Source organism: Xyrauchen texanus, chromosome 36, assembly GCF_025860055.1.
Source record: "Xyrauchen texanus isolate HMW12.3.18 chromosome 36, RBS_HiC_50CHRs, whole genome shotgun sequence".
NCBI lineage: Eukaryota > Metazoa > Chordata > Actinopteri > Cypriniformes > Catostomidae > Xyrauchen > Xyrauchen texanus.
In genome coordinates, this window is record NC_068311.1 from 32,112,457 (window position 1) to 32,139,506 (window position 27,050).

The 27,050-nt window shown below is 35.7% G+C and overlaps 1 protein-coding gene across 5 annotated transcripts in view; it reads left to right on the forward strand.

Annotated features, from left to right (window-relative positions):
* The window catches only part of stx1a (syntaxin 1A (brain)), an 89,827-nt gene that overhangs the window by 10,022 nt on the left and 52,755 nt on the right, over positions 1 to 27,050 (forward strand). For all 5 annotated transcript variants that reach the window (XR_007968765.1, XM_052106517.1, XM_052106514.1 and 2 more), the window contains exons 3-4: positions 8,602 to 8,701; positions 9,121 to 9,195. Coding sequence is in view for 4 of the 5 variants with exons in the window: in XM_052106517.1 (XP_051962477.1) it covers positions 8,602 to 8,701; positions 9,121 to 9,195 (175 nt within the window). In the remaining variant the exon portion in view is untranslated. The remainder of the gene's footprint in view (positions 1 to 8,601; positions 8,702 to 9,120; positions 9,196 to 27,050) is intronic.

The window sequence follows — 27,050 nt, forward strand, 5'->3', positions numbered from 1 at the left end:
GCCGCCGAGCGGCCGCACTGCTGCCATCTCGGATGACGGCGGAGGATAAGGGCCGCTGTTCCATCATGGCTTCGGACAGCGAGGAGTGGACAGGCTCCCAAGCCTCCTCCTCAGCCCAGGAATCCAGCAGGACCCGCACCGAGTCGAAGGGGAGTTAACACGCCTCCTCACACAGGCCGTCGACCGCCTCGGGCTCGAGTGGTCACCGCCCCTGAGCAGGCACCCAACAGACTCGACGGCTGCTTTCTTCAAAGCCATCGCCGCTCTACACCCGCGGCCGGGCCGCTCCCTTCCTGCCGGAATTACATACGGAGCTTGCAAAGTCGTGGAACGCTCCTTTTTCAGCCAGGACCCGTTCACACGTCTCCACCTCTCTCGCGTCGGTGGACGGCGCCACTGAGAGAGGCTACTCCTCCATCCCCCGGTCGAGGACTCGGTAGCAGCACACCTTTGTCCGCCCTCCGCGAGATGGCGTTCCAAGCCTGTGCTCCCGTCTAAGGCCTGCAGAGCGACTTCCGCCTATGTTGGCCGCGCCTATTCCGCCGCCGGCCAAGCCGCATCTGCTCTGCACTCAATGGCCGCTTTACAGATCCTACAAGCAGACCTTCTTCGGGAGTGGGATGAGAAAGGCAGGCACCCAGAGGCTGTTACTGATCTACGGCGCGACAGACCTCGCCCTTCACGCTACCAAAGCTGCAGCCCAAGCTCTAGGGAAGTGCATGGCCTCGCTGACTGTGACCGAGAGACACTTATGGCTAACACTAGCCGACATGGGAGAAGCAGAGCGCTCCACGTTCCTCAACGCACCGCTCTCTCCAACCGGTCTCTTCGGCTCCGCGGTGAGTGGCATTGTTGACCGCTTCTCAGAAGTCCAGAAAGCCACCCAAGCCATGAACCTCTTCCTGCCGCGTCGCGCTAGCTCCTCTGCAGGCCGCTCACGTGATCAGCCTCCTGCACGAGCCTCTTCACAGCGCCCAGTTCAACAATCTCAGACTTCTCAGCGTCGACAGGGCGGCCGCCCTCGATCAGCGCTCAGACAGCCGCCGCGAGACCGCCGCCCGCGGGCCTCGATCTAAGGTAACGCTGAAACCCGAGCAGCCGAAGTCTTCCTAACTGTGTTGAACAAACGACGGCTCAGTCCCGCCGGCCGGACCACTGTCAAAGCTTTACCCCTGTCAGTCCCCTTCTCTCAGGCTACTACAGTGGTGAATTTAGCAGCCAACAAGCCGGTGACACTGCCCGCTTGCTCTGCACTCAAACGCCGTTTTCACGGCGACCCAAATAAATCTTGTAAAGAGCAAACATGTCTTATGTGTAGAAAAAGTGCCCACAACCCAGTGTTCGCCCCTACACACAAGCATAACACATCCCGTGCCCCTATCAGAGCACGCTCTCATAAAGCGATTACTGAACCGCTCGAGCGTCAGAGTCAATGAAGGCGCTCACAAATGCGTCGCACGCCCATTCTCTGCCCGCTCTGTCACACGACCAGCCCTATGTGTAGAAAATGTGCCCACAATCCAGTGTTCACTTCTGCACACAAGCACTGCATGTCTCGTGTCCCCACCAGAGCACGCTCACATAAAGCGGTTACTGAACTGCTCGAGCGCTAGAGTCAATAAATGCGCCCACAAATGCGTGCGCGCGCCCATTCTCTGCCCGCTCTGTTACACGGCCAGCAACCATTCCTCTGTGTGTAAGTCCCGTGCCCATGACTATGCTTACGCATCACGTAACAGATGTGACTCTTTCCCCATTCATTCCAATCGGAAGTCACTCACAAAACAGCCTGTTCATGCTGTCTCGCGAGCAATCATGCATGAACACACTAAACGCAGCTCACACATTTTGTTCAACGCTCTGTGTGCGGCAATCAGAGCGAATTGGCCATTCACCCTCTAGCGTTACGCTTCAAAGCGTGGGAAGCTATTTCAGGGATATCCAAGTGGGTGTTAAGCACAATACAACAGGGCTATTTGCTACAGTTCGATTGCCGCCCCTCGCTTCAGAGCTGGCTCGAAACCACTGTGAACACGGAAGCAGCGTGCATGCTTCGTTCAGAAATAGCAAGCCTTCTGTGCAAAAGGGCCATAGAAAAAGTGCCACCCTCTCTGAGCGAAGTCGGGGCTTTACAGCCGTTATTTTCTTGTTCCCAAGAAAGACGGCGGCCTCAGACCCATATTAGATCTCAGGGTTTTGAACAAGGTGCTTGCAAAAAGACCGTTCAAAATGCTTACAATCAGGAAACTCCTCGCGCATGTGCGCCAGTGGGACTGGTTTATTTCTCTCGATCTGAAAGATGCATACTTTCAGATTCAGATAAATCCCGTCACAGGCCATTCTTGAGATTCGCCTCGACGGCCAGGTTTATCAATACACCGTCCTTCCGTTCGGCCTGTCCTTAGCACCCGTACTTTCACGAAGTGCATGGATGCGGCGCTCGCACCCCTGCGGAGTCAGGGTTTGCGAATTCTGAACTATTTGGACGACTGGCTGATTATGGCTCAGTCACATATGGAGCTTCTGTCTCACAGAGCAGTTCTCCTCAGCCATCTAAACAGTTTGGGTCTTGCAGTCAATTGGACCAAGAGCTCACTACAGCCCAGTCAGACCATTTCCTTCCTGGGAATAGAACTAGACTCCGTGGCAATGACGGCTCACTTATCTACACAGCGCGACGCCGTGTTCAGCGACTAGCCGCATCTTTTCAGATGAACAGCCTCACGCCTCTGAAGAAATTCCAGAGAGTGCTAGGTTACATGGCCTCAGCCGCAGCAGTACTTCAGCTGGGTTTACTGCACATGCGCCGCTTCAGCATTGGCTAAACACCCGCTGCGTCTCGCCGGGCTTGGGCCACAGGCCGCCAGCCCATCAAGGTGACTCAGACCTGCATATCAGCTCTGCAGCCCTGGACAGTGGCCGAATGGTATCAGCGGGAGTGACAATGGGAGCTGTATCTCGCCGAAAAGTCATCTCGACAGACGCGTCCAACACGGGTTGGGGCGCGGTCTGCGAGGGCTCTCCGGTTTTCGGCCTATGGTCAGTTCAGGAAAAGCTCCTTCACATAAATTGTCTGGAAATGATAGCGGTCGAGTACGCGCTCGTGCGCTTTCTCCCGGTCATTCAGGGTCACCACGTCCTGGTCCGTTCGGACAACAGATCTGTGGTATCCTACCTAAACCGTCAGGGCGGTGTCAGATCCAGGAACCTCTTCCATCTGACAAAACGCATACTGAGTTGGTCCCAGTGCCACCTGCGCTCGCTGAGGGCGACGCACGTGCCAGGCCACCTGAACGACGGCCTGGCCCAGACGCCCGCTTTACGCCTTCCCTCCCGTCTCGCTATTGCCACAGGTAATGCAGAGGATCAGGGAAACGCGTCACTCGGTGCTCCTCATAGCCCCGCGTTGGGAGAATCAGACATGGTTCCCGGAGCTTACGCAGCTGTCACTGACAGCGGCGTGGCCCATCCCAGTGAGAGCAGATCTCCTCTCTCAAGCTCGCGGCACAATCTGGCATCCCCACCCAGAGCGCTGGGCGCTGCATGCGTGGGTGATCAACGACTACCCGTCGCTCTGCCAGAAGGAGTAATAAACACCATCATACACGCTAGAGCCCCTTCCACGAGAAGACTCTATGCGTCAAAATGGTCTGTGTTCTCAAAATGGTGCACCGACAGAGACCTGGACCCACGGACATGTGGGGTGTCGTCGCTGCTCGTATTTCTACAAGAGCTGCTGGATAAGGGCAGATCCCCATCCACGCTCAAAGTGTATGTGGCGGCCGTTGCGGCGTTCGCTGAACCCCTGCACGGCCAGTCATGGGGTAAAAACGAGCTGGTCATCCGCTTCCTCAGGGAGCTAGAAGGATGAACCCCCGCGCCCCCATCGGTTCCTATCTGGGATCTTTCTATAGTTCTCGAAACTATGAAAGCCCCCTTTCGAACCACTTCAATCCGTGGATTTGAAATACCTTTCACTCAAAACCGTTTTTCTGACTGCCCTGTCATCAGTCAAACGTGTGGGAGACCTTCACGCTGTCTGTCTGCGCTGCGTGTCTTGAGTTTGGACCAAGTGACTCCAAGGTCATTTTAAAGCCTAGACACGGCTATGTTCCCAAGGTGATCGGTACTCCTTTCAGAGCACAGGTCATTTCCTATCGGGCGCTGCCAGCACTGGATAGCGACGCGACGCCAATCTCCTTTGCCCGGTCAGAGCACTGAGATTGTATACTGCGCGCTCCGCTGCTTTCAGACGCTCCGAGCAGCTTTTCGTTTCGATTCGGGCGCACCAAAGGTCTCGCCGCCTCGAAACAGACACTATCTAGATGGATAGTGGACGCTATTGCTGCTGCATACGCATCAAAAGACCTGCCATGCCCGTTGGGCATTAGGGCTCACTCCACTAGAGGCATGGCATCCTCGTGGGCATGGTCCAGCGGAATTTCCATTCACGACATATGTGTGGCAGCGGGATGGACTTCCCCTCCACCTTTGTCAGATTTTACAATATGGAAGTGCCCGCTCTGCAGGCAAAACTACTAGCGGTTTAATACGCTACAGCTCCCCTGGTGAGCTGCACTGATGGGACACATTCCACACAGACCGGCACCGCCGCTCTGTCGTTCCCGTCCTACTATGTGCTTATGTATTACACAATCAATGACCCGCATTCTTGCCGGCCAAATATTATTTCCCCACTCATAAGGGCTCCCCGGTCCCCCTTAATTCCCTGGGGCTCATACAGTGGATGCTTGAGCGCACGGCGTTGACAATGGGTTCCGTAGCGTAAGCTAGCTTACGCAATACTGAGAGAACCTCTCAGTAAGAGAACGTGATCGGTTACCTAACGTAACCTCGGTTCTCTCTAGATGAGGGAACGAGTATTGCGTAGCCGGCCGTGCTTCGCGCCACGCAGCGACTTTTCGCTTCAGTCAATGAAAACCAGGGTTCCAGCCTACTGAACTACGCTTATATGCACTCTAGTCACGCCCATTTTGGCGGGCTTTGATGCAGTGAGCGCCGGACGCCTCTCATTGGATGCGAGTTCGCCCAAGCTCGTCTATAGGCTGCAGCAGTTGCCGCAGAGCAACCTATGAGCTCACTAGCTAGCTCGCTCAAGGTCTGCAGCTGCCGCACTGCGTTGACAATGGATACAAAAATTAAGGATAATTTTTTGGCTTCAATATCTCAGAAAAGATGAATCTTTCCCGTAGCGTAAGCTAGCTTACGCAATACTCGTTCCCTCATCTAGAGAGAACCGAGGTTACGTTAGGTAACCGATACGTTATCCTTGTTTCCTGTCCTCTCTTTCACACCTGTCCTGTTTTAGTTTGTGTTTGTCTTGTTTTTGTGTTTGATTGTGTTCTGTTGACGAGTGGGATCATGATCTTTCTTGCACTGGATTAGGTCACGTGGCCTTGAAGGCTGCAGTTGTGTCATATAATGAGAGTTACTTCTCTCTTTACTGAAGTCTTCATAAAATGTGTGGTTGAGGCTCAGGGTTACTGACCAGAAGGTCGGGGGTTCAAGCCCCAGCACCACCAAGATGCCACTGTTGGGCCCTTGAGCAAGGCACTTAACTCCAGGTTGCTCTGGGGGGATTGTCCCTGTAATAAGTGCACTGTAAGTCGCTTTGGATAAAAGCGTCTGCCAAATGCATAAATGTAAATGTAAACACATTTTCACTATTGCTAATAATGAAGGTTAGTTTAGCTGTTGCGTAAAGACCCAAGAGAAAATCCTGAGAGTAAATGAGGTTGTGTCGACTTCAAAGAGTCCTACATCAGTCAGTGAATAAAGAAAATCCTACAACACAACAGCAGCCTTCACGGCCACGTGACCAAATCCAGTACACGATAAGACCACACACAACTAATGCTATGGTGGGCATGCCAAAAACATCTGTCTTACATTTAAGTGGTCAATAGTCGTCATCAGAGAGCACTTTTCTCTGTGAGGTGGTTGATCAAGAGGGATTTTTATGAACTGGAAAAACTCCTCTAGATGCAAGACTTTTAAACATTTTACTTTTGAAACTTTTTAGGCTACATTGACACGGCAAGGCTTAATACACAGATCTGATCTTTTGACCATATCCACATTTTTTTGTCCCACCTGTTTACATTCACTTTACATTCATTACCTGCCAACACACTGTAGGGTGACTCACAAGATGATTAACATGTAAAAATTCCCATGCAAGCATTCATTCACTAACCTGAGCGCTATCAAGTGATGGTTTCACAACTGAGCTACAGACAGTTTATTAACTATATTGTTTAAGATTTGATATGCTCAATATGTGTATATGTTTATTTTGAGTATTCCTGTAAATGTGGTTACGGATAACACATGATTGTTCTTTTACTGCTATTCTCTTCTTGAAAAACTAGAGAGACTCAAACTTGTTATCTATTCCACTTAATTTCCCTAATTCTGCACATGTAATTTAACAGAATAATTATCATTGAAATCCTCCTCTCTATGATAAAGTGTGACATGGAAGACGTGGAACAATAGAGATCAAGATAGAATTCTTTAAAAGCTTTATTAATATTAGTTGCCCGAGGTAAATATTTACCAACAAGCAGATTTCACAGAGGGAATGGTAGAAAAACACTCTCTCTGCGTTATATATCTAGCCAAAAGCTTCCCTGCTTTGTCATCTGACTCAAAGTATGACTGTCTTGCCCTGAATAGCCAAAACTCCACTTTCTGTGACAAAATAATATTATATCTGTATTACATTCAGGTCAATTCTCTGAGGCCATCAGATGACCTTTGGTACTTCAGCTCTGCCTCTGCACTTTAATATTCCCTTCCAACTCCACGAGTTCTCGTGCTTTGAATTTTTTGCTGAATGAGGCACACTGTATGATCCGACCCCTAAGAACCGCCTTAAGTACCTCCCAAGCCACACCCACAGAGGATTCTGAGGACCAGCTGGCCTCCATATAGACACTGATTTTAGTCTTTAGCATTTGTTGGAATTCAGGATTTTGCAAAAGGGATCCATTAAAGTTTCAACTATATGATTTATTTTTCTCTGTATGTGGCAACATCTCTAAATTCATCAGGGCATGATCTGAGACTAAAATGTTTCCAATTGAGCAATCAACAACAGATGAAATGAGGGACTTAGATATAAAAAAAAATCTATTGTAGAATAAATCTTATGGACTGATGAAAAGAAAGTATAGTCTCTACCAGATGGGTTCAAAAGTCTAAATATCTGCAAGACCAAGATTTGTACACATCCTGTGAAGTGTCACTCTTGCTCTAGGGGGCTTGCACACACTTTTTCTTAACTATGATCGAGGTCCATCAATAGATTAAAGTCTCCTCCCAATATTATATCATGAGGCGTGCCAGCGGCTTGCAACATCCCTTCAAGATCTATAAAAAAGCCCTGATCATCAGTGTTAGGTGTGTAAATATTAGCCAAAATCAACCTTTGCCCCTGAATGTCTGCTAAAACAATAATGACTCTTCCTAATTTATCTTTAATCTGTTTGAGACATTTGAATTGTAGATGTTTATATATCAATGTAATGACTCCCCTGCTCTTACTCGAGCCAGCACTAAAGAAAACATGTCCACCCAAAATGTCAGCTTCTTGAAGAAACACTATATCATATTTCTTACGTTTAAGAAAATAAATAACCTTCCTTTTTAATGGGGTGCCCCAACCCATTCACATTCCACGTGGAAAGAGACAATCCACTCATATTTACATTTGACATTTTGACTATGAGAAAAAATAGATTGTGTGTCAAAAATAAAATGATAAAGAACACATTGCAACATTAGTGCAACAATCAAACCCTGAACTTCCCCCAGAAAAAACCCTAAAAAAAAACAGACAGCACCAACTGGCATCCATCCCTCTAAACTCAAACGGTCCATGTACGTCTATGAGAGTCTCCGCGACAACTTTGCCATCGGATTGCTCAAGACCAGTACTCATGACGGAGTTGACAAGTTGAATCTGTGACCGCAGAGACTTTTGTTTAAAATATGAAAAATATCAAACTTACCAGACCACTTGTCCTACTGTTGCATCTCCTCCCAGGTCGAGGAAGGCGTGGATGACCAATTTTTATTTATATTTATTTATATAATTTATATTGTTAAGCCGGTTCTCGCCTCCTCCTTGCCCATCAAAACCCCCTTACAGACCTGTTTTGTCCCTTATCTCAAGAATCAATGAGTTCAATATCCAAAAGTTGTCATGACAATTGGAGTTAAAGATAAGAAATAAGTTAACAAAACTTAATGGGGCTATCATGTTTCAGTATAGACAAGCACAGAAGAGACTGTTCAAGCACACATGAATATTTACCTGTGGTCCAAATGTCTTTGCATGGTATATGATAACGTATCCAGCCACAAACATTTAGAATTAGGCATGTGTTAAAATAAAGTGAACCTGCAGAGCCTGTGCATTCACAACGCATGCAAAAGGTGAATCTCTGAGATGTCACACAGGTCGATGTAAGAATACCCTGATCAGACACTGAACACTCATAACTGACACATGTTCAAAACAGACAGCTGCTTATGACACATATATTGTGTGTTTGATCCGTCTGTCTCTCTCAGGTGGGGGAGATTCGAGGATTTATTGACTCATTGGCAGAGAAAGTACAAGAAGTGAAGAGAAACCACAGCACTGTTCTGGCCTCTCCAAACCCCGATGACAGTAAGAGCCACACTCGGTATTTCAGTGTTATTTTAAAACGATCAAGATCTTTAAATAACCACTAGATCCAACAACTACATTTTCTGCCATTTTGCATTCATGCTACACGTACTTCTATGTGCTTTTTGAACAGTTTGAATTTCACAGGCTGAAATGTGCGATAAAATATATGTGCTTTGCCCTGCAGTTTTTCAAACTTTAATTTGTTGCATACACAGACATGTTTAATCTCGATTTATTATTTTACTGTTTTGATGTTTGAGCAGTCTATGAGACAAGTATCTGTGTGAATGTTGTGTTTTAAGTGTTGCACAGATAACTCAAATTACACTGAAGTTGTGTATTGATGATCAGAATCAAATGTTCTTCTCTCTCTCACTCTTTCTCTCTCTCTCTCACATTTTTTATTTTTTTAAAAGAAACAAAATCAGAGTTGGAGGAGTTGATGACAGATATTAAGAAGCTGGCTAATGAAGTGCGCTCCAAATTAAAGAGTGAGTCCTTCTTCCAGAAACACAAAAACAGAGCTGTCGTGTGTGTGTGTGTGTGTGTGTGTGTGTGTGTGTGAGAGTGTGTGTGTGTCTGTGTGTGTATGTGTGACTGTGTGTGTGAGTGTGTGTGTGTGTGTGTGTGTGTGACTGTGTGTGTATGTGTGACTGTGTGTGTGAGTGTGTGTGTGTGTGTGAGTGTGTGTGTGTGTGTGTGTGTGTGTGTGACTGTGTGTGTGTGTGTGACTGTGTGTGTGAGTGTGTGTGTGTGAGAGTGAGTGTGTGTGTGTGTGTGTGAGTGTGTGTGTGTGAGAGTGTGTGTGTGCGTGTGTATGAGTGTGTGTGTGTGTGTGTGTGAGTGTGTGTGTGTGTGTGTGTGTTTGAGTGTTTGTGTGTGACTGTGTGTGAGAGTGAGTGTGTGTGTGTGTGAGTGAGTGTGCGTGTGTGAGAGTGTGTGTGTGTGAGTGTGTGTGTGTGTGTGCATGTGTGAGAGTGTTTGTGTGTGTGTGTGATTGTGTGTGTGTGTGTGTGTTTGTGTGAGTGAGTGTGCATGTGTGAGAGTGTGTGTGAGTGTGTGTGCATGTGTGAGAGTGTGTGTGTGTGTGAGTGTGTGACCTTGAGTGTGTGTGTGTGTTTGACAGTGTATGACCGTGTGTGTGTGTGTTTGACCATGTGTGACCGTGTGAGTGAGCGTGTATTTATCACTTTGTGGGTACCAAATGTCCCCATAAGGATAGTAAAACCCGAAATTTTTGACCTTGTGGGGACATTTTGTCGGTCCCCATGAGGAAAACAGCTTATAAATCATACTAAATTATGTTTTTTGAAAATGTAAAAATGCAGAAAGTTTTCTGTGAGGGTTAGGTTTAGGGGTAGGGTTAGGTTTAGGGGATAGAATATAAAGTTTGTACAGTATAAAAACCATTATGTCTATGGAAAGTCCCCATAAAACATGGAAACACTACATGTGTGAGTGTGTGTGTGTGTGTGTGTGACTGTGTGTGTGTGTGTTTGTGTGTGTGAGAGTGTGTGTGTGTGACCGTGTGTGTGTGTGTGTTTGACCGTGTGTGTGTGTGTGTTTGACCGTGTGTGACCGTGTGTGTGTGTGTGTTTGTGTGTGCATCATTTCAGAGGTTTGGAGGACATCATGTTTTATTCAACTCCAGAAAAGCTGACCATGTAGCCAAGTTTTCTGTTTTGTCTTTGATGTAATTGTATTTATAGCTTGTATTAGGCCAGTCATTTGAGTTCAATAAACTGCTGTAGTTCAGTCATTTTTGTCTAGATTGGACAAAACATCACCAGAATGTTTTATAATTTTATTTGAATACAATTTGATAAATCACATTTAGCTGGACCATCTATAAACTTTGATGCAAGTTGTCTCAGTTTCAGTGTTGTTGTAGTAACTGCATTTTCTTTTGTGGAGCAGAAAAGGGTATTGTGATCAAAAACATAAAACACTCTTTAGTCATACATTAGATTATACATTAAATATGGCTAACTGAAATTTTCAGAACTACTTCTCAGTCAAAATCTGACAGTAAAGAATCAGTATTAACCTCCTGAGATATGAGTGCATTTTTAATTTACCTTTTCCTCAAATGTGGACACCGGGACTAAGTTGTGGAATTTTAAATAATATCAAGTTATAGAAAGATAGACATTACTTTGAATCAGAATTAATTATGATAATTTCTGATGTAATATCTCAAAAACTTCATTTTCATTTGACTTCATCAAATAGTTTATGATGTTTCCAGTAGTGTTGATTATTCATGTTTTTGAGACATCAGAAATGATCATAATTAATTCAGATTGAAAGTAATGTCCAGCATCATCCAATCACTGTCAATCATGTTCAAATAAAATGATCCATTATAAATGGAGAATCTATGTACTGATGATCATTGAGTGATCCAAACATCATCTGCAGCCTGAAACTGAACTTTTGATCAGATTTTAGGAGTGAACGCACTTAACTGCATAGAGAGATATAGGATGATCCCTTGCTCCCTATTTAGTGCATGACTTAACCTCCAGTGTGCTGTCTGTCTGCACTGATCTCAGAACAGTTATAGGAGAGATATAGGATGCTCCCTTGCTCCCTATTTAGTGCATGACTTAACCTCCAGTGTGCTGTCTGTCTGCACTGATCTCAGAACAGTTATAGGAGAGATATAGGATGCTCCCTTGCTCCCTATTTAGTGCATGACTTAACCTCCAGTGTGCTGTCTGCTGCACTGGTCTCAGAACAGTTTGAAATGAATCTTATTTTCATCCTAACTCCATATAAAGCCTCTGAAAGACACATTTATCAGCTTTTGCATGAATACATTTATTCTTTGTAAAAATATACAGTCAATAATAAACAATATATAATGTACGGTAACTAATAAACAGTAAAACATATACAGTAAACAATATACAGTAAATAATGTACAATAAATTATGTACAGTAAATAATAAACAGTAAATAATAAACAGTACATAATAAACAGTAAATTATATATAGTAAATAATTAATAGTAAATAATATATAGTAAATAATAAACACTAAATAAGATACATTAAATTATATATAGTAAATAATATGCAGTAAATAATAAACAGTAAATAATATACAGAAAATTATATATAGTAAATAATATACAGTAAATTATATACAGTAAATAATAAACAGTAAATTATATATAGTAAATAATATACAGTAAATTATATACAGTAAATTATATAAAGTAAATAATATACAGTAAATTATATATAGCAAATAATAAACAATAAATAATATACAGTGAATTATATATAGTAAATAATAAACAGTAAATAATATACAGTAAATTATATATAGTAAATAATATACAGTAAATAATATACAGTATATTATATATAGTAAATAATAAACTGTAAATTATATATAGTAAATAATATACAGTAAATAATAAACAGTAAATAATATACAGTAAATTATATCAAGTAAATAATATACAGTAAATTATATATAGTAAATAATATACAGTAAATTATATCAAGTAAATAATAAACCGTAGAATAATATACAGTAAATTATATACAGTAAATAATAAACAGTAAATAATATACAGTAAATGATATATAGTAAATAATATAAAGTAAATAATATACAGTAAATTATATATAGTAAATAATAAACAATAAATAATATACAGAAAATAATAAACAGTAAATTATATACAGTAAATAATAAACAGTAAATAATATACAGTAAATTATATACAGTAAATAATATACAGTAAATGATATATAGTAAATAATATAAAGTAAATAATATACAGTAAATTATATATAGTAAATAATAAACAGTAAATTATATATAGTAAATAATATACAGTAAATTATATACAGTAAATTATATAAAGTAAATAATATACAGTAAATTATATATAGCAAATAATAAACAATAAATAATATACAGTGAATTATATATAGTAAATAATAAACAGTAAATAATATACAGTAAATTATATATAGTAAATAATATACAGTAAATAATATACAGTATATTATATATAGTAAATAATAAACTGTAAATTATATATAGTAAATAATATACAGTAAATAATAAACAGTAAATAATATACAGTAAATTATATCAAGTAAATAATATACAGTAAATTATATATAGTAAATAATATACAGTAAATTATATCAAGTAAATAATAAACTACAGTAAATAATATACAGTAAATTATATACAGTAAATGATATATAGTAAATAATATAAAGTAAATAATATACAGTAAATTATATATAGTAAATAATAAACAATAAATAATATACAGAAAATAATAAACAGTAAATTATATACAGTAAATAATAAACAGTAAATAATATACAGTAAATTATATACAGTAAATAATATACAGTAAATAATATAAAGTAAATAATATACAGTAAATTATATATAGTAAATAATAAACAATAAATAATGTACAGAAAATAATATACAGTAAATTATATATAGTAAATAATATACAGTAAATAATATACAGTATATTATATATAGTAAATAATAAACTGTAAATTATATATAGTAAATAATATACAGTAAATAATAAACAGTAAATAATATACAGTAAATTATATCAAGTAAATAATAAACAGTAAATAATATACAGTAAATTATATACAGTAAATAATAAACAGTAAATAATATACAGTAAATGATATATAGTAAATAATATAAAGTAAATAATATACAGTAAATTATATATAGTAAACAATAAACAATAAATAATATACAGAAAATAATATACAGTAAATTATATATAGTAAATAATAAACTGTAAATTATATATAGTAAATAATATACAGTAAATAATAAACAGTAAATAATATACAGTAAATTATATCAAGTAAATAATAAACAGTAAATAATATACAGTAAATAGTATACAATAATAAACAAACAGTATATAATGTACAGTAAATAATCAACAGTAAATAATTTACAGTCAATAAACAGTAAATTATATACAGTATATTATATATAGTAAATAATATACAGTAAATTATACATAGTAAATAATATAGAGTAAATTATGTATAGTAAATAATATACAGTAAATAGTATACAATAAATAATAAACAGTATATAATGTACAGTAGATAATAAACAGTAAATAATTTACAGTCAATAGTAAATAGTAAATAATATACAGTCAATAATAAACAGCAAATAATACACAGTAAATAATAAACAGTAAATAATAAACAGTAAATTATATATAGTAAATAATATACAGTCAATAATAAACAGTATATTATATATAGTAAATAATATACAGTCAATAATAAACAGTATATTATATATAGTAATAAACAATAAATAATATACAGTAAATTATATATAGTAAATAATAAACAGTAAATAATATACAGTAAATAATGTACAGTCACTAATAAACAGTATATTTCATATAGTAAATAATATTCAGTAAATTATATATATAGTAAATAATACACAGTAAATTATATATAGTAAATAATATACAGTCAATAATAAACAGTATATTATATATAGTAATAAACAATAAATAATATACAGTAAATTATATATAGTAAATAATAAACAGTAAATAATATACAGTAAATTATATATAGTAAATAATAAACAGTAAATAATATACAGTAAATAATGTACAGTCAATAATAAACAGTATATTTTATATAGTAAATAATATACAGTAAATTATAAACAGTAAATTATATATAGTAAATAATATACAGTAAATAGTATATAATAAATAATAAACAGTATATAATGTACAGTAGATAATTAACAGTAAATAATTTAGTCAATAGTAAACAGTAAATAATACAAAGTAAATAATTTACAGTCAATAATAAACAGCAAATAATATACAGTAAATAATATACAGTAAATAATAAACAGTCAATAATAAACAGCAAATAATATACAGTAAATTATATATAGTAAATCCTATACAGTAAATAATAAACAGTAAATAAAATACAGTCAATTATATAGTAAATAATATACAGTAAATAATAAACATTAAATAATGAACAGTAAATTATATATAGTAAATAATAAACAGTAAATAATATACAGTAAATTATATATAGTAAATAATATACAGTAAATTATATATAGTAAATAAAATATATTAAATAATAAAAATTAAAATATATACAGTAAATAATAAACAGTAAATAATATACAGTAAATAATATACAGTAAATAATATACAGTAAATAGTATATAATAAATAATAAACAGTATATAATGTACAGTAAATAATAAACAGTAAATCATTTACAGTCAATATTAAACAGTAAATAATATACAGTAAATAATAAACAGTAAATTATAAACAGTAAATAATAAACAGTAAATTATATACAGTCAATAATAAACAGCAAATAATATACAGTAAATTATATATAGTAAATCATGTACAGTAAATAATAAACAGTAAATTATTTACAGTAAATTATATATAGTAAATCCTATACATTAAATAATAAACAGTAAATAAAAATACAGTCAATTATATATAGTAAATAATAAACAGTAAAATAATGAACAGTAAATTATATATAGTAAATAATAAACAGTAAATAAAAAAATTAAAAAATATACAGTAAATAATAAACAGTAAATAATATACAGTAAATTATATTCAGTAAATAATATACAGTAAATAATATACAGTAAATTATATATAGTAAATAATAAAAATTTAAAAATATACAATAAATAATAAACAGTAAATGATATACAGTATATAATATACAGTATATTATATATAGTAAATAATATGCAGTAAATAATATACAGTAAATTATATATAGTAAATAATAAACAGTAAATTATATACAGTAAATAATAAACAGTAAATAATTTACAGTAAATTATATAGTTAATAAAATACAGTAAATTATATACAGTATATTATATATAGTAAATTATCTACATTAAATTATATCCTAACCCTAACCCTAAATTATATATAGTAAATAATATACAGTAAATTATATATAGTAAACAATAAACAATAAATAATATACAGAAAATAATATACAGTAAATTATATATAGTAAATAATAAACTGTAAATTATATATAGTAAATAATATACAGTAAATAATAAACAGTAAATAATATACAGTAAATTATATCAAGTAAATAATAAACAGTAAATAATATACAGTAAATAGTATACAATAATAAACAAACAGTATATAATGTACAGTAAATAATCAACAGTAAATAATTTACAGTCAATAAACAGTAAATTATATACAGTATATTATATATAGTAAATAATATACAGTAAATTATACATAGTAAATAATATAGAGTAAATTATGTATAGTAAATAATATACAGTAAATAGTATACAATAAATAATAAACAGTATATAATGTACAGTAGATAATAAACAGTAAATAATTTACAGTCAATAGTAAATAGTAAATAATATACAGTCAATAATAAACAGCAAATAATACACAGTAAATAATAAACAGTAAATAATAAACAGTAAATTATATATAGTAAATAATATACAGTCAATAATAAACAGTATATTATATATAGTAAATAATATACAGTCAATAATAAACAGTATATTATATATAGTAATAAACAATAAATAATATACAGTAAATTATATATAGTAAATAATAAACAGTAAATAATATACAGTAAATAATGTACAGTCACTAATAAACAGTATATTTCATATAGTAAATAATATTCAGTAAATTATATATATAGTAAATAATACACAGTAAATTATATATAGTAAATAATATACAGTCAATAATAAACAGTATATTATATATAGTAATAAACAATAAATAATATACAGTAAATTATATATAGTAAATAATAAACAGTAAATAATATACAGTAAATTATATATAGTAAATAATAAACAGTAAATAATATACAGTAAATAATGTACAGTCAATAATAAACAGTATATTTTATATAGTAAATAATATACAGTAAATTATAAACAGTAAATTATATATAGTAAATAATATACAGTAAATAGTATATAATAAATAATAAACAGTATATAATGTACAGTAGATAATTAACAGTAAATAATTTAGTCAATAGTAAACAGTAAATAATACAAAGTAAATAATTTACAGTCAATAATAAACAGCAAATAATATACAGTAAATAATATACAGTAAATAATAAACAGTCAATAATAAACAGCAAATAATATACAGTAAATTATATATAGTAAATCCTATACAGTAAATAATAAACAGTAAATAAAATACAGTCAATTATATAGTAAATAATATACAGTAAATAATAAACATTAAATAATGAACAGTAAATTATATATAGTAAATAATAAACAGTAAATAATATACAGTAAATTATATATAGTAAATAATATACAGTAAATTATATATAGTAAATAAAATATATTAAATAATAAAAATTAAAATATATACAGTAAATAATAAACAGTAAATAATATACAGTAAATAATATACAGTAAATAATATACAGTAAATAGTATATAATAAATAATAAACAGTATATAATGTACAGTAAATAATAAACAGTAAATCATTTACAGTCAATATTAAACAGTAAATAATATACAGTAAATAATAAACAGTAAATTATAAACAGTAAATAATAAACAGTAAATTATATACAGTCAATAATAAACAGCAAATAATATACAGTAAATTATATATAGTAAATCATGTACAGTAAATAATAAACAGTAAATTATTTACAGTAAATTATATATAGTAAATCCTATACATTAAATAATAAACAGTAAATAAAATACAGTCAATTATATATAGTAAATAATAAACAGTAAAATAATGAACAGTAAATTATATATAGTAAATAATAAACAGTAAATAAAAAAAATTAAAAAATATACAGTAAATAATAAACAGTAAATAATATACAGTAAATTATATTCAGTAAATAATATACAGTAAATAATATACAGTAAATTATATATAGTAAATAATAAAAATTTAAAAATATACAATAAATAATAAACAGTAAATGATATACAGTATATAATATACAGTATATTATATATAGTAAATAATATGCAGTAAATAATATACAGTAAATTATATATAGTAAATAATAAACAGTAAATTATATACAGTAAATAATAAACAGTAAATAATTTACAGTAAATTATATAGTTAATAAAATACAGTAAATTATATACAGTATATTATATATAGTAAATTATCTACATTAAATTATATCCTAACCCTAACCCTAAATTATATATAGTAAATAATATACAGTCAATAATAAACAGTATATTATATATAGTAATAAACAATAAATAATATACAGTAAATTATATATAGTAAATAATAAACAGTAAATAATATACAGTAAATAATGTACAGTCACTAATAAACAGTATATTTCATATAGTAAATAATATTCAGTAAATTATATATATAGTAAATAATACACAGTAAATTATATATAGTAAATAATATACAGTCAATAATAAACAGTATATTATATATAGTAATAAACAATAAATAATATACAGTAAATTATATATAGTAAATAATAAACAGTAAATAATATACAGTAAATTATATATAGTAAATAATAAACAGTAAATAATATACAGTAAATAATGTACAGTCAATAATAAACAGTATATTTTATATAGTAAATAATATACAGTAAATTATAAACAGTAAATTATATATAGTAAATAATATACAGTAAATAGTATATAATAAATAATAAACAGTATATAATGTACGTAGATAATTAACAGTAAATAATTTAGTCAATAGTAAACAGTAAATAATACAAAGTAAATAATTTACAGTCAATAATAAACAGCAAATAATATACAGTAAATAATATACAGTAAATAATAAACAGTCAATAATAAACAGCAAATAATATACAGTAAATTATATATAGTAAATCCTATACAGTAAATAATAAACAGTAAATAAAATACAGTCAATTATATAGTAAATAATATACAGTAAATAATAAACATTAAATAATGAACAGTAAATTATATATAGTAAATAATAAACAGTAAATAATATACAGTAAATTATATATAGTAAATAATATACAGTAAATTATATATAGTAAATAAAATATATTAAATAATAAAAATTAAAATATATACAGTAAATAATAAACAGTAAATAATATACAGTAAATAATATACAGTAAATAATATACAGTAAATAGTATATAATAAATAATAAACAGTATATAATGTACAGTAAATAATAAACAGTAAATCATTTACAGTCAATATTAAACAGTAAATAATATACAGTAAATAATAAACAGTAAATTATAAACAGTAAATAATAAACAGTAAATTATATACAGTCAATAATAAACAGCAAATAATATACAGTAAATTATATATAGTAAATCATGTACAGTAAATAATAAACAGTAAATTATTTACAGTAAATTATATATAGTAAATCCTATACATTAAATAATAAACAGTAAATAAAATACAGTCAATTATATATAGTAAATAATAAACAGTAAAATAATGAACAGTAAATTATATATAGTAAATAATAAACAGTAAATAAAAAAAATTAAAAAATATACAGTAAATAATAAACAGTAAATAATATACAGTAAATTATATTCAGTAAATAATATACAGTAAATAATATACAGTAAATTATATATAGTAAATAATAAAAATTTAAAAATATACAATAAATAATAAACAGTAAATGATATACAGTATATAATATACAGTATATTATATATAGTAAATAATATGCAGTAAATAATATACAGTAAATTATATATAGTAAATAATAAACAGTAAATTATATACAGTAAATAATAAACAGTAAATAATTTACAGTAAATTATATAGTTAATAAAATACAGTAAATTATATACAGTATATTATATATAGTAAATTATCTACATTAAATTATATCCTAACCCTAACCCTAAATTATATATAGTTAATTAATATATAGTAAATTATATACAGTAAATAATATACAATAAATAATAAACAGTAAATAATTTACAGTAAATTATATATATTAAATAATATACAGTAAATAAAAAATAATAATAAACTTAAAGAGGTTTCTTTCCAGAGGCTCTTTTGTTGGCGCTGCGTCTTTAGGAGCGGTTCAAGGAAATTGACGTCATGTTGTTGTTGTCACATGACTCGATGCGGCAGACGTTTAACACTTAAATCACAGTCTAGAGTCTCCTGAACAGTATTCAGTCAGTTTAAATTCATTTACAGTAAATTATGCATTTACACAGGATCGCATGAGGTTAATGTATTATATCTAATGATCATTCAGTGGAGACTTGGAATCATTGAGAAATTCACCTTTCTACCCTTAATGTTTTGTTCTTGACCTGTCCATTATTTGTCATTATTGCTTTGAGCAACTCGTCATCATCAGTCATCAAAGCGGGCATATGAACTGGTATGCTCTGGGATAGTTCTGTCACCCACTGATCCAGTTTCAGATGCATGAATTTCGAGTGCCCAATGTCACAAAGAAGGAGGGGGCTGAACTTTAGCTAATTCTAGGCCTGTGTGTGTGTGTGTGTGTGTGTGTGTGTGTGCAGCTGGGCTGGTTTCCTGTATAATTTCGTGACAGCAGAAGCTGTGTAACTCAATTAGTTTCTCATGTCTCACACTTCGCTGCTCTTTACTGTCTTTGAGTGAATGTGCTGCTGGTCATTGTGAAACGGAGATGCTGTCACCCTTGCCGTGATTGTTCACTGTGATTAAAGCTTCCGAGGCTAGATCACTGTTCTCTGCTCTGTCATCGTCTGTGAGGTCCAATCAAGAGTACCATGGCACTAATCGGGGACTGCAATATCGAGTGCGTTTACATGAACAATCTTACACCAATTTTGCTTAAAATGCTGACCAGGTGTGTGGTCATACAAACACATTAGCAGCGTTTCTTTAATAGGGTAAGGTCAGAAACGGTTTAAGCAGAAAACAATCAGCACAGGTAGGCTTTTGCTCATTACTCCGATTTCACTGATGTGCACTCATTTATGTAAACATCTTTACATATGATCTTACCGTCTTGCCCCATGTGCGCAAATGTTTTGACCTGGACTGTTGATTTAACGCATCAGTTTAGTGTGATTAATTGTGTGTAAAATTACACACTAAAAACATTAACGCAATGAATCATGACATAAGGAGAAATTTAAGCTTGATGTACCGCCTTGATGCAGTAGGGGGCAGTCAGCACAACTCCAGCTGTACAGACAACACAACTCGTAAAAACAACAGGAACAACGGTCAGCACAGCTTTAAGAGATAATGCTCTCTTGCCTTCCAACGACAGCAGGAACAAACATAACAGAAATCAGGAATCTCTTGAGACTAACGTTTGGTGTCCAAGGAGTGGAAGAGAGGAGACGCAGGAGTAGAATCTTTCAAACTTTAATAATAAATACTGGAGTAGTACATTTGCTGGAGTGGAAACAAACATTACTATTCTAACATTAACATATCTAACATTACTATTCAAGGACTGACAAAACATGAACAAAACTAGAGGGTTTATATACACATGGAAACTTAATCAGGGAATGGCATACAGGTGGGGATAACGATGAAGTGATTAGTGCAGTGGATTCTGGGAAATGTAGTGCAGGAGAAAACTTCAAAATAAGAGTCCTTGAACACTGTGGCTACAAACTGTGACAGAGACGTGTTTTTCAACATTTTAAACTACTGTACGTTTAACTTGACACAACTTCCTAAAAACACTGCACTTATGACTAGAGGACCTGAAAACTAGTGAGATGCTCCAAAAGCGCCTGTCTGACACATGAGTACATAGACCAACATTTAAACATAGAGCTGACGAAATTAGGCCAATAAGAGGGTTATGTTCAATGATATGGAAATAAAACAGATTTATCTAAATGCTTTACTTGTTTTTTGCCACAAGAAATGTAAATTATGTAATATATTGATCTGATCTGAACTATTATATATTACATTATAATTATTTTAATTTGTATATATTAAATAATTTATGCAGGGGCCTTTCTCAGTACATTTTAATATGCAATTAATTGTGATTAATTTGATTAATTAATGGGTACATCATGAAATTAATTAGATAAAAAAATGTAAATGGATTGACAGCCCTAGTTTTAATATCAAAACCAAAGAGTAATCTTAAGATTTTTTTTAAGAAGCTGTTTTTTTGGTAGTTATCAGTGCATTGAGCATGTAAAAGCTAACGCATAAAACGCATTAAAACATTAAAGGATCCGTATACATAAGTCAAGCATATGTAGTATCATTGGAAAGCTTAGGGTTAACTATATGGGCATTACTACCACTTCTGCATTTATTACTTAAAAACAAAAAGGCCTAAAAATGTTTGAGTTGAAAATTTGCGCCCTCTAGTGGTAACAGGGAAGAAATATTTATAAAGAAATAAAAGCCCTTCACATACTACTTAAATAGATAAGTCATATTAAGTCATATATCAAATGAAAGATCCCATTCTTAGGAATGCGACTGTACAGTTAATTTTGTTGCCGTAACACAACAGTTTGAAATATTCTCACAAAGTCAAATATGATTTCTGTAAGTCATCAAATATAAATGTCTAGGTTACGTATGTAACCTCCGTTCCCTGATGGAGGGAACGAGATGTTGTGTCGAAGAAGCGACACTAGGGGTCTCTCTTGAGCGCCGAATATGCCTCTAATCTATGAAAAAAGGCCAATGAGAAGTTGGCAGACAGTATTTGCATACCCCGCCCCCGGACATACGGGTATAAAGGCGAGGAAATACGTCGAGTTCATTCAGGATTTTTCTGAGGAGCCGGAAATGGTCAGGCCACTAAATTGGCTCGGCTCAGCTCAGCAACGTGGCCAGGAGGACACAACGTCTCGTTCCCTCCATCAGGGAACGGAGGTTACATACGTAACGTAGACGTTCCCCTTCTGTCGCTCTCTCGACGTTGTGTCGAAGTAGCGACACTAGGGGTCCAATTTAAATCACGCCATGCGCTGAACCGTGTACATGTTCTGCTGACACAGGAGCGGGCAGGTATTTTACGTGCACAGGCGACCAGCTGTGTCAGACTGCACGTACCCTTCCCCAATGCCAAAAAAAAGTCGTTGAAGTCCTTCTGGTTACCCTAGACAGGGGAACAAGGCAACGCTTGCCATCCTGGGAATGGGCCGTGCCTGGCTGGGCCTCTTTTCTCTCTATGTTTCTCCGCATAGATCAAAAAACGGCCAGGGCCCTTACACGCATCGAGCGAAGGGGGTCTTACCCAGTTTCCTATTCTTTCAGGGGGAAAAGACCCTGCGGAGACCACACCTGCCCTGAAGGGGAGGTAAGAGTATTGAATACATCACATGGGTTTTTAGGTGACATGTGGAAAGTGGTGCAGTGGTAGATCCAGCCTCAAGGAGGGGGGAGTTGCTACAGACACGGTAACCAGAGGGCAGCTGGGACTGCCTAAGGTCACAGTCTTAGAATCACATATGTGTCTGCCGGACCGAACTCCAGGCAAGTGTCGTTAACAGAGAACACTTGCAGGTCCCCGACCCTCTTGATGGAGGCGAGCGCGATCAGCAGGGCAGTCTTAAGAGAGAGGGCCCCGAGTCCAACTGATTCTAGCAGCTCAAAGGGAGGTCTCTGGAGGCCCGCGAGGACCACCGAGAGACCCCAGGAGGGGAACAGGCTTGGCCGGGAGGGCTATTCAACCTCCGGGTGCCTCTTAGGAACCTGATGATTTAGTCGTGCTTACCCAAAGACTTGCTGTCTACTGCATCATGGTGAGCCGCAATAGCAGCGACATACACCTTTAGGGTGGAAGGGACAGCCTCCCCTCCAGCCTCTCTTGCAGAAATAAGAGCACTGACCTAACTGCACACCTCTGCAGGTCTTTGGCCGGGAAGAACACCAATTTGCGAACAAGCATAAAGATGCCTGGTAAAAGGAGCTCTGGCTTGGTTGATCGTGTCTATGACAGTAGGTGGTAGACCAGCTAGATCTTCCGTGTCCTGTCCAGGGGCCAGACGTGGAGGTTCCGAAGGTCTGAGTTCAGATGCCAGAGCGTGCCCTGTCCCTGAGAAAGAAGGTCTTTTCTCAGGGGAATTCACCAGGGAGGGGCTGTTGCGAGGAGTACGAGGTCCGAGAACCAGGCCTGGGTGGGCCAATAGAGAGCCACTAGTGTGACTTGTTCCTCGTCCTCCCTGATCTTGCACAGCACCTGTGCAAGAAGGCTCACTGGGGGAAATGCGTACTTGCGCAGCCCCACAGGCAAGCTGTGTGCCAGTGCGTCTGCCCCGAGGGGGCAGTGGGAGGTCTCTCGGGAGGCAAACAGGTCTACCTGGGCCTTGCCGGACCATTCCCAAATCAGCTGGGGGTAAAGCCTCCACTCTCCTCTGGGCAAGCGTTATCGTGACAGCGCATCCGCTATCACATTGAGGTTGCCAGGGATGTAAGTGGCACGCAGCAACCTGAGTCCAAATGAGGAGACGACAGGCAAGTCGTGATATGTTGTGGGAGCGTATGCCGCCTTGGTGATTTATGTACGCTACCACGGTGGTGCTGTCTGACCTAATTACATTTCCATTTCCATTTCCATTTATGCATTTGGCAGACGCTTTTATCCAAAGCGACTTACAGTGCACTTATTACAGGGACAATCCCCCCGGAACAACCTGGAGTTAAGTGCTTTGCTCAAGGACACAATGGTGGCAGCTGTGGGGATCGAACAAGCGACCTTCTGATTACCAGTTTACCAGTAATGTGGTTTAGACCAGTGATTCCCAACCCCCGGTCCCCGGACCGGTGTCGGTCCGTGGATCCGTTAGTACCGGGCCTTGAAATATTCCCAGAATAATTTTTTTATTTTTTATTATAATAATTGTCTTTTTTAAATGCTTTTTAACATGTCATGTTATTTAATCCAAAAGATAAACAATAAATAGTTTAAAATAAATAAATAGATTAAAATGTGTTTCTTTGAGCGCCTTGCGATTGTTTAGCAACGCGTCGTATCTTAACGGACTGCAAAAAAAGCGCGGTGCACCTGAAGTGACAGAGAAGTATGTGGAGAGATGAGCGGGCCTCAGCAAACTTCAATGGCTAATGAAGTTTAGCCATTGAAGGCGATGACCAACTCGAAAATAGCGAGAGAAAGAAAAAAAAAAGTCAAGCTTTAATCGTAAATACGATACCTCATACATTAGGTATGGATTTACGACAACAGGCGATTCCGTAGCGCCAAATCCGTTGTGTGTTATTTGTGGTGAAAAACTCTGCAATGAAGCAATGAAGCCGTCAAAACTTCAGCGGCACTTAACCACCAAACACCCAACTCTCAAAGACAAAACGGAGGAGTTTTTCGAAAGAAAGAAACGTGAGTTAGACGCTCAGCGGCAAGTTTTGATATCATCAACATCAGTAAACGTAGCTGCAACAAAGGCGTCATATCTGGTTGCTCACCGAATAGCTAAAGCTAAAAAAAACTTTACAATCGGAGAAGAGCTAATTTTGCCGGCTGCAAAAGATATTTGTCAGAAACTTTTGGGGGAAAAAGCAGCTAGCAAGTTGGAACATGTTCCACTATCTGACAATACTGTTGCCAGGAGAATTGATGACATGGCTGAAGATATTGAGGGGCAGCTGTTGGGCAGATTAAAAGCATCTCCGTGGTACGCAATTCAATTGGACGAATCGACTGACGTGGAAAATAAGGCGATCATGTTAGTTTATGTGCGGTATCTGCATCAAGATGAGGTGCAGGAAGATTTGCTCTGTTGTCTTTCACTTCCAAGCACAACCACCAGCTCCAAAATATTTGAAGTATTGAACGAATACGTTGCAGGCAGACTGGAATGGAAGTTTTGTGTTGGTGTCTGCACTGACGGTGCTGCCGCGATGACCGGCCGGTTGTCGGGGTTCACTGCCAGGGTGAAAGAAGTTGCGCCAGAATGCGAGGCAACTCACTGCATGATTCACCGAGAGATGCTGGCAAGCAAGAAGATGTCTCCAGAGCTCCACACGGTCCTTAATAATGCTATACGTGTCATCAACCACATCAAAGCTCATGCCCTGAATACGCGTTTGTTTGAATTATTGTGTGAGGACATGGATGCTGATCACAAGCGCCTGCTTCTACATACAGAAGTTCGGTGGCTGTCCAAAGGGAAAGCCCTAACACGAGTGTTTGAGCTAAGAGAGGAATTACAGAAATTCCTCTCCAACAAGCAGTCACCCTTAGCCGTGCACTTCAGTGACAAGAGCTGGCTCGCAAAACTGGCCTACTTGAGTGACATTTTCATGACCTTGAATGACTTGAACCTGACGATGCAGGGGAGGATGGCTGACACATTCAGGTTGGCGGATAAAATCGCTGGATTTAAAGCCAAGCTGGAAACCTGGGCACGGCGCGTCAACCGGGGTGTTTTTGATATGTTCAGCAACTTATCCAGTTTTTCCGAGGATGCTGAAGGACTTGGCCAGTTGATACATTGCCACCTGACATCACTGTCTGATGAGTTTGAGCATTATTTCCCATCTGAAAAAGACCCAAGGAATGGCAAAGTATGGATGCGCAACCCATTCCAAGGTAAATATATGCACATTACATATTCATATATAACACCCCTCCCAAAGTATATTTTCTATTTAATTTTCAATTTGGCAAAATAGTAATTTTCAGATTTTTCAAACAATAATAGGCTACTTTTTATATTTAATATATTTTGAAAATATTATTTTGACTGTTGTGGACGCGCTCTTCCTGGAACAACGTGCTGAAAATGATAACAACCAATGAATTCACAACAATTTAATAAAATAGTGGTCTCATCGTTATTATTAGCTGTGCATTACTGTTTGAGCTGCGCACGTTGAATAGATACCGGTAAACTGGAGCACTTTGCTAGCGCTTTATTTAACTCAAAGAAACATTCTATATGATATTAATCAGATATATACAAAATAAACATAACATTACAAATTATATCTGCACAAAATTACGAGAATGCACAAGTGAATTATAACTAAGTTACGTGCCATTCAGAATGACTCATGTTGTGGACGCGCTCTTCCTGTAGCAACGAGACACGGCAACTAAACCCAAATAATTCACAATGTTTTATTACAATATTGTTCTCTTTATAATGTTATATAATATGACAGTCCCAATAGTCATTATTAGTCGTACAGTGCCGTTTGAGCTGCGCGCGCTGAAGCTGAAGAGGATCACCGTACACTTTACTACATAAATTTTTAACCAAATGCATCCTGTCATGAGATAAATCAGATA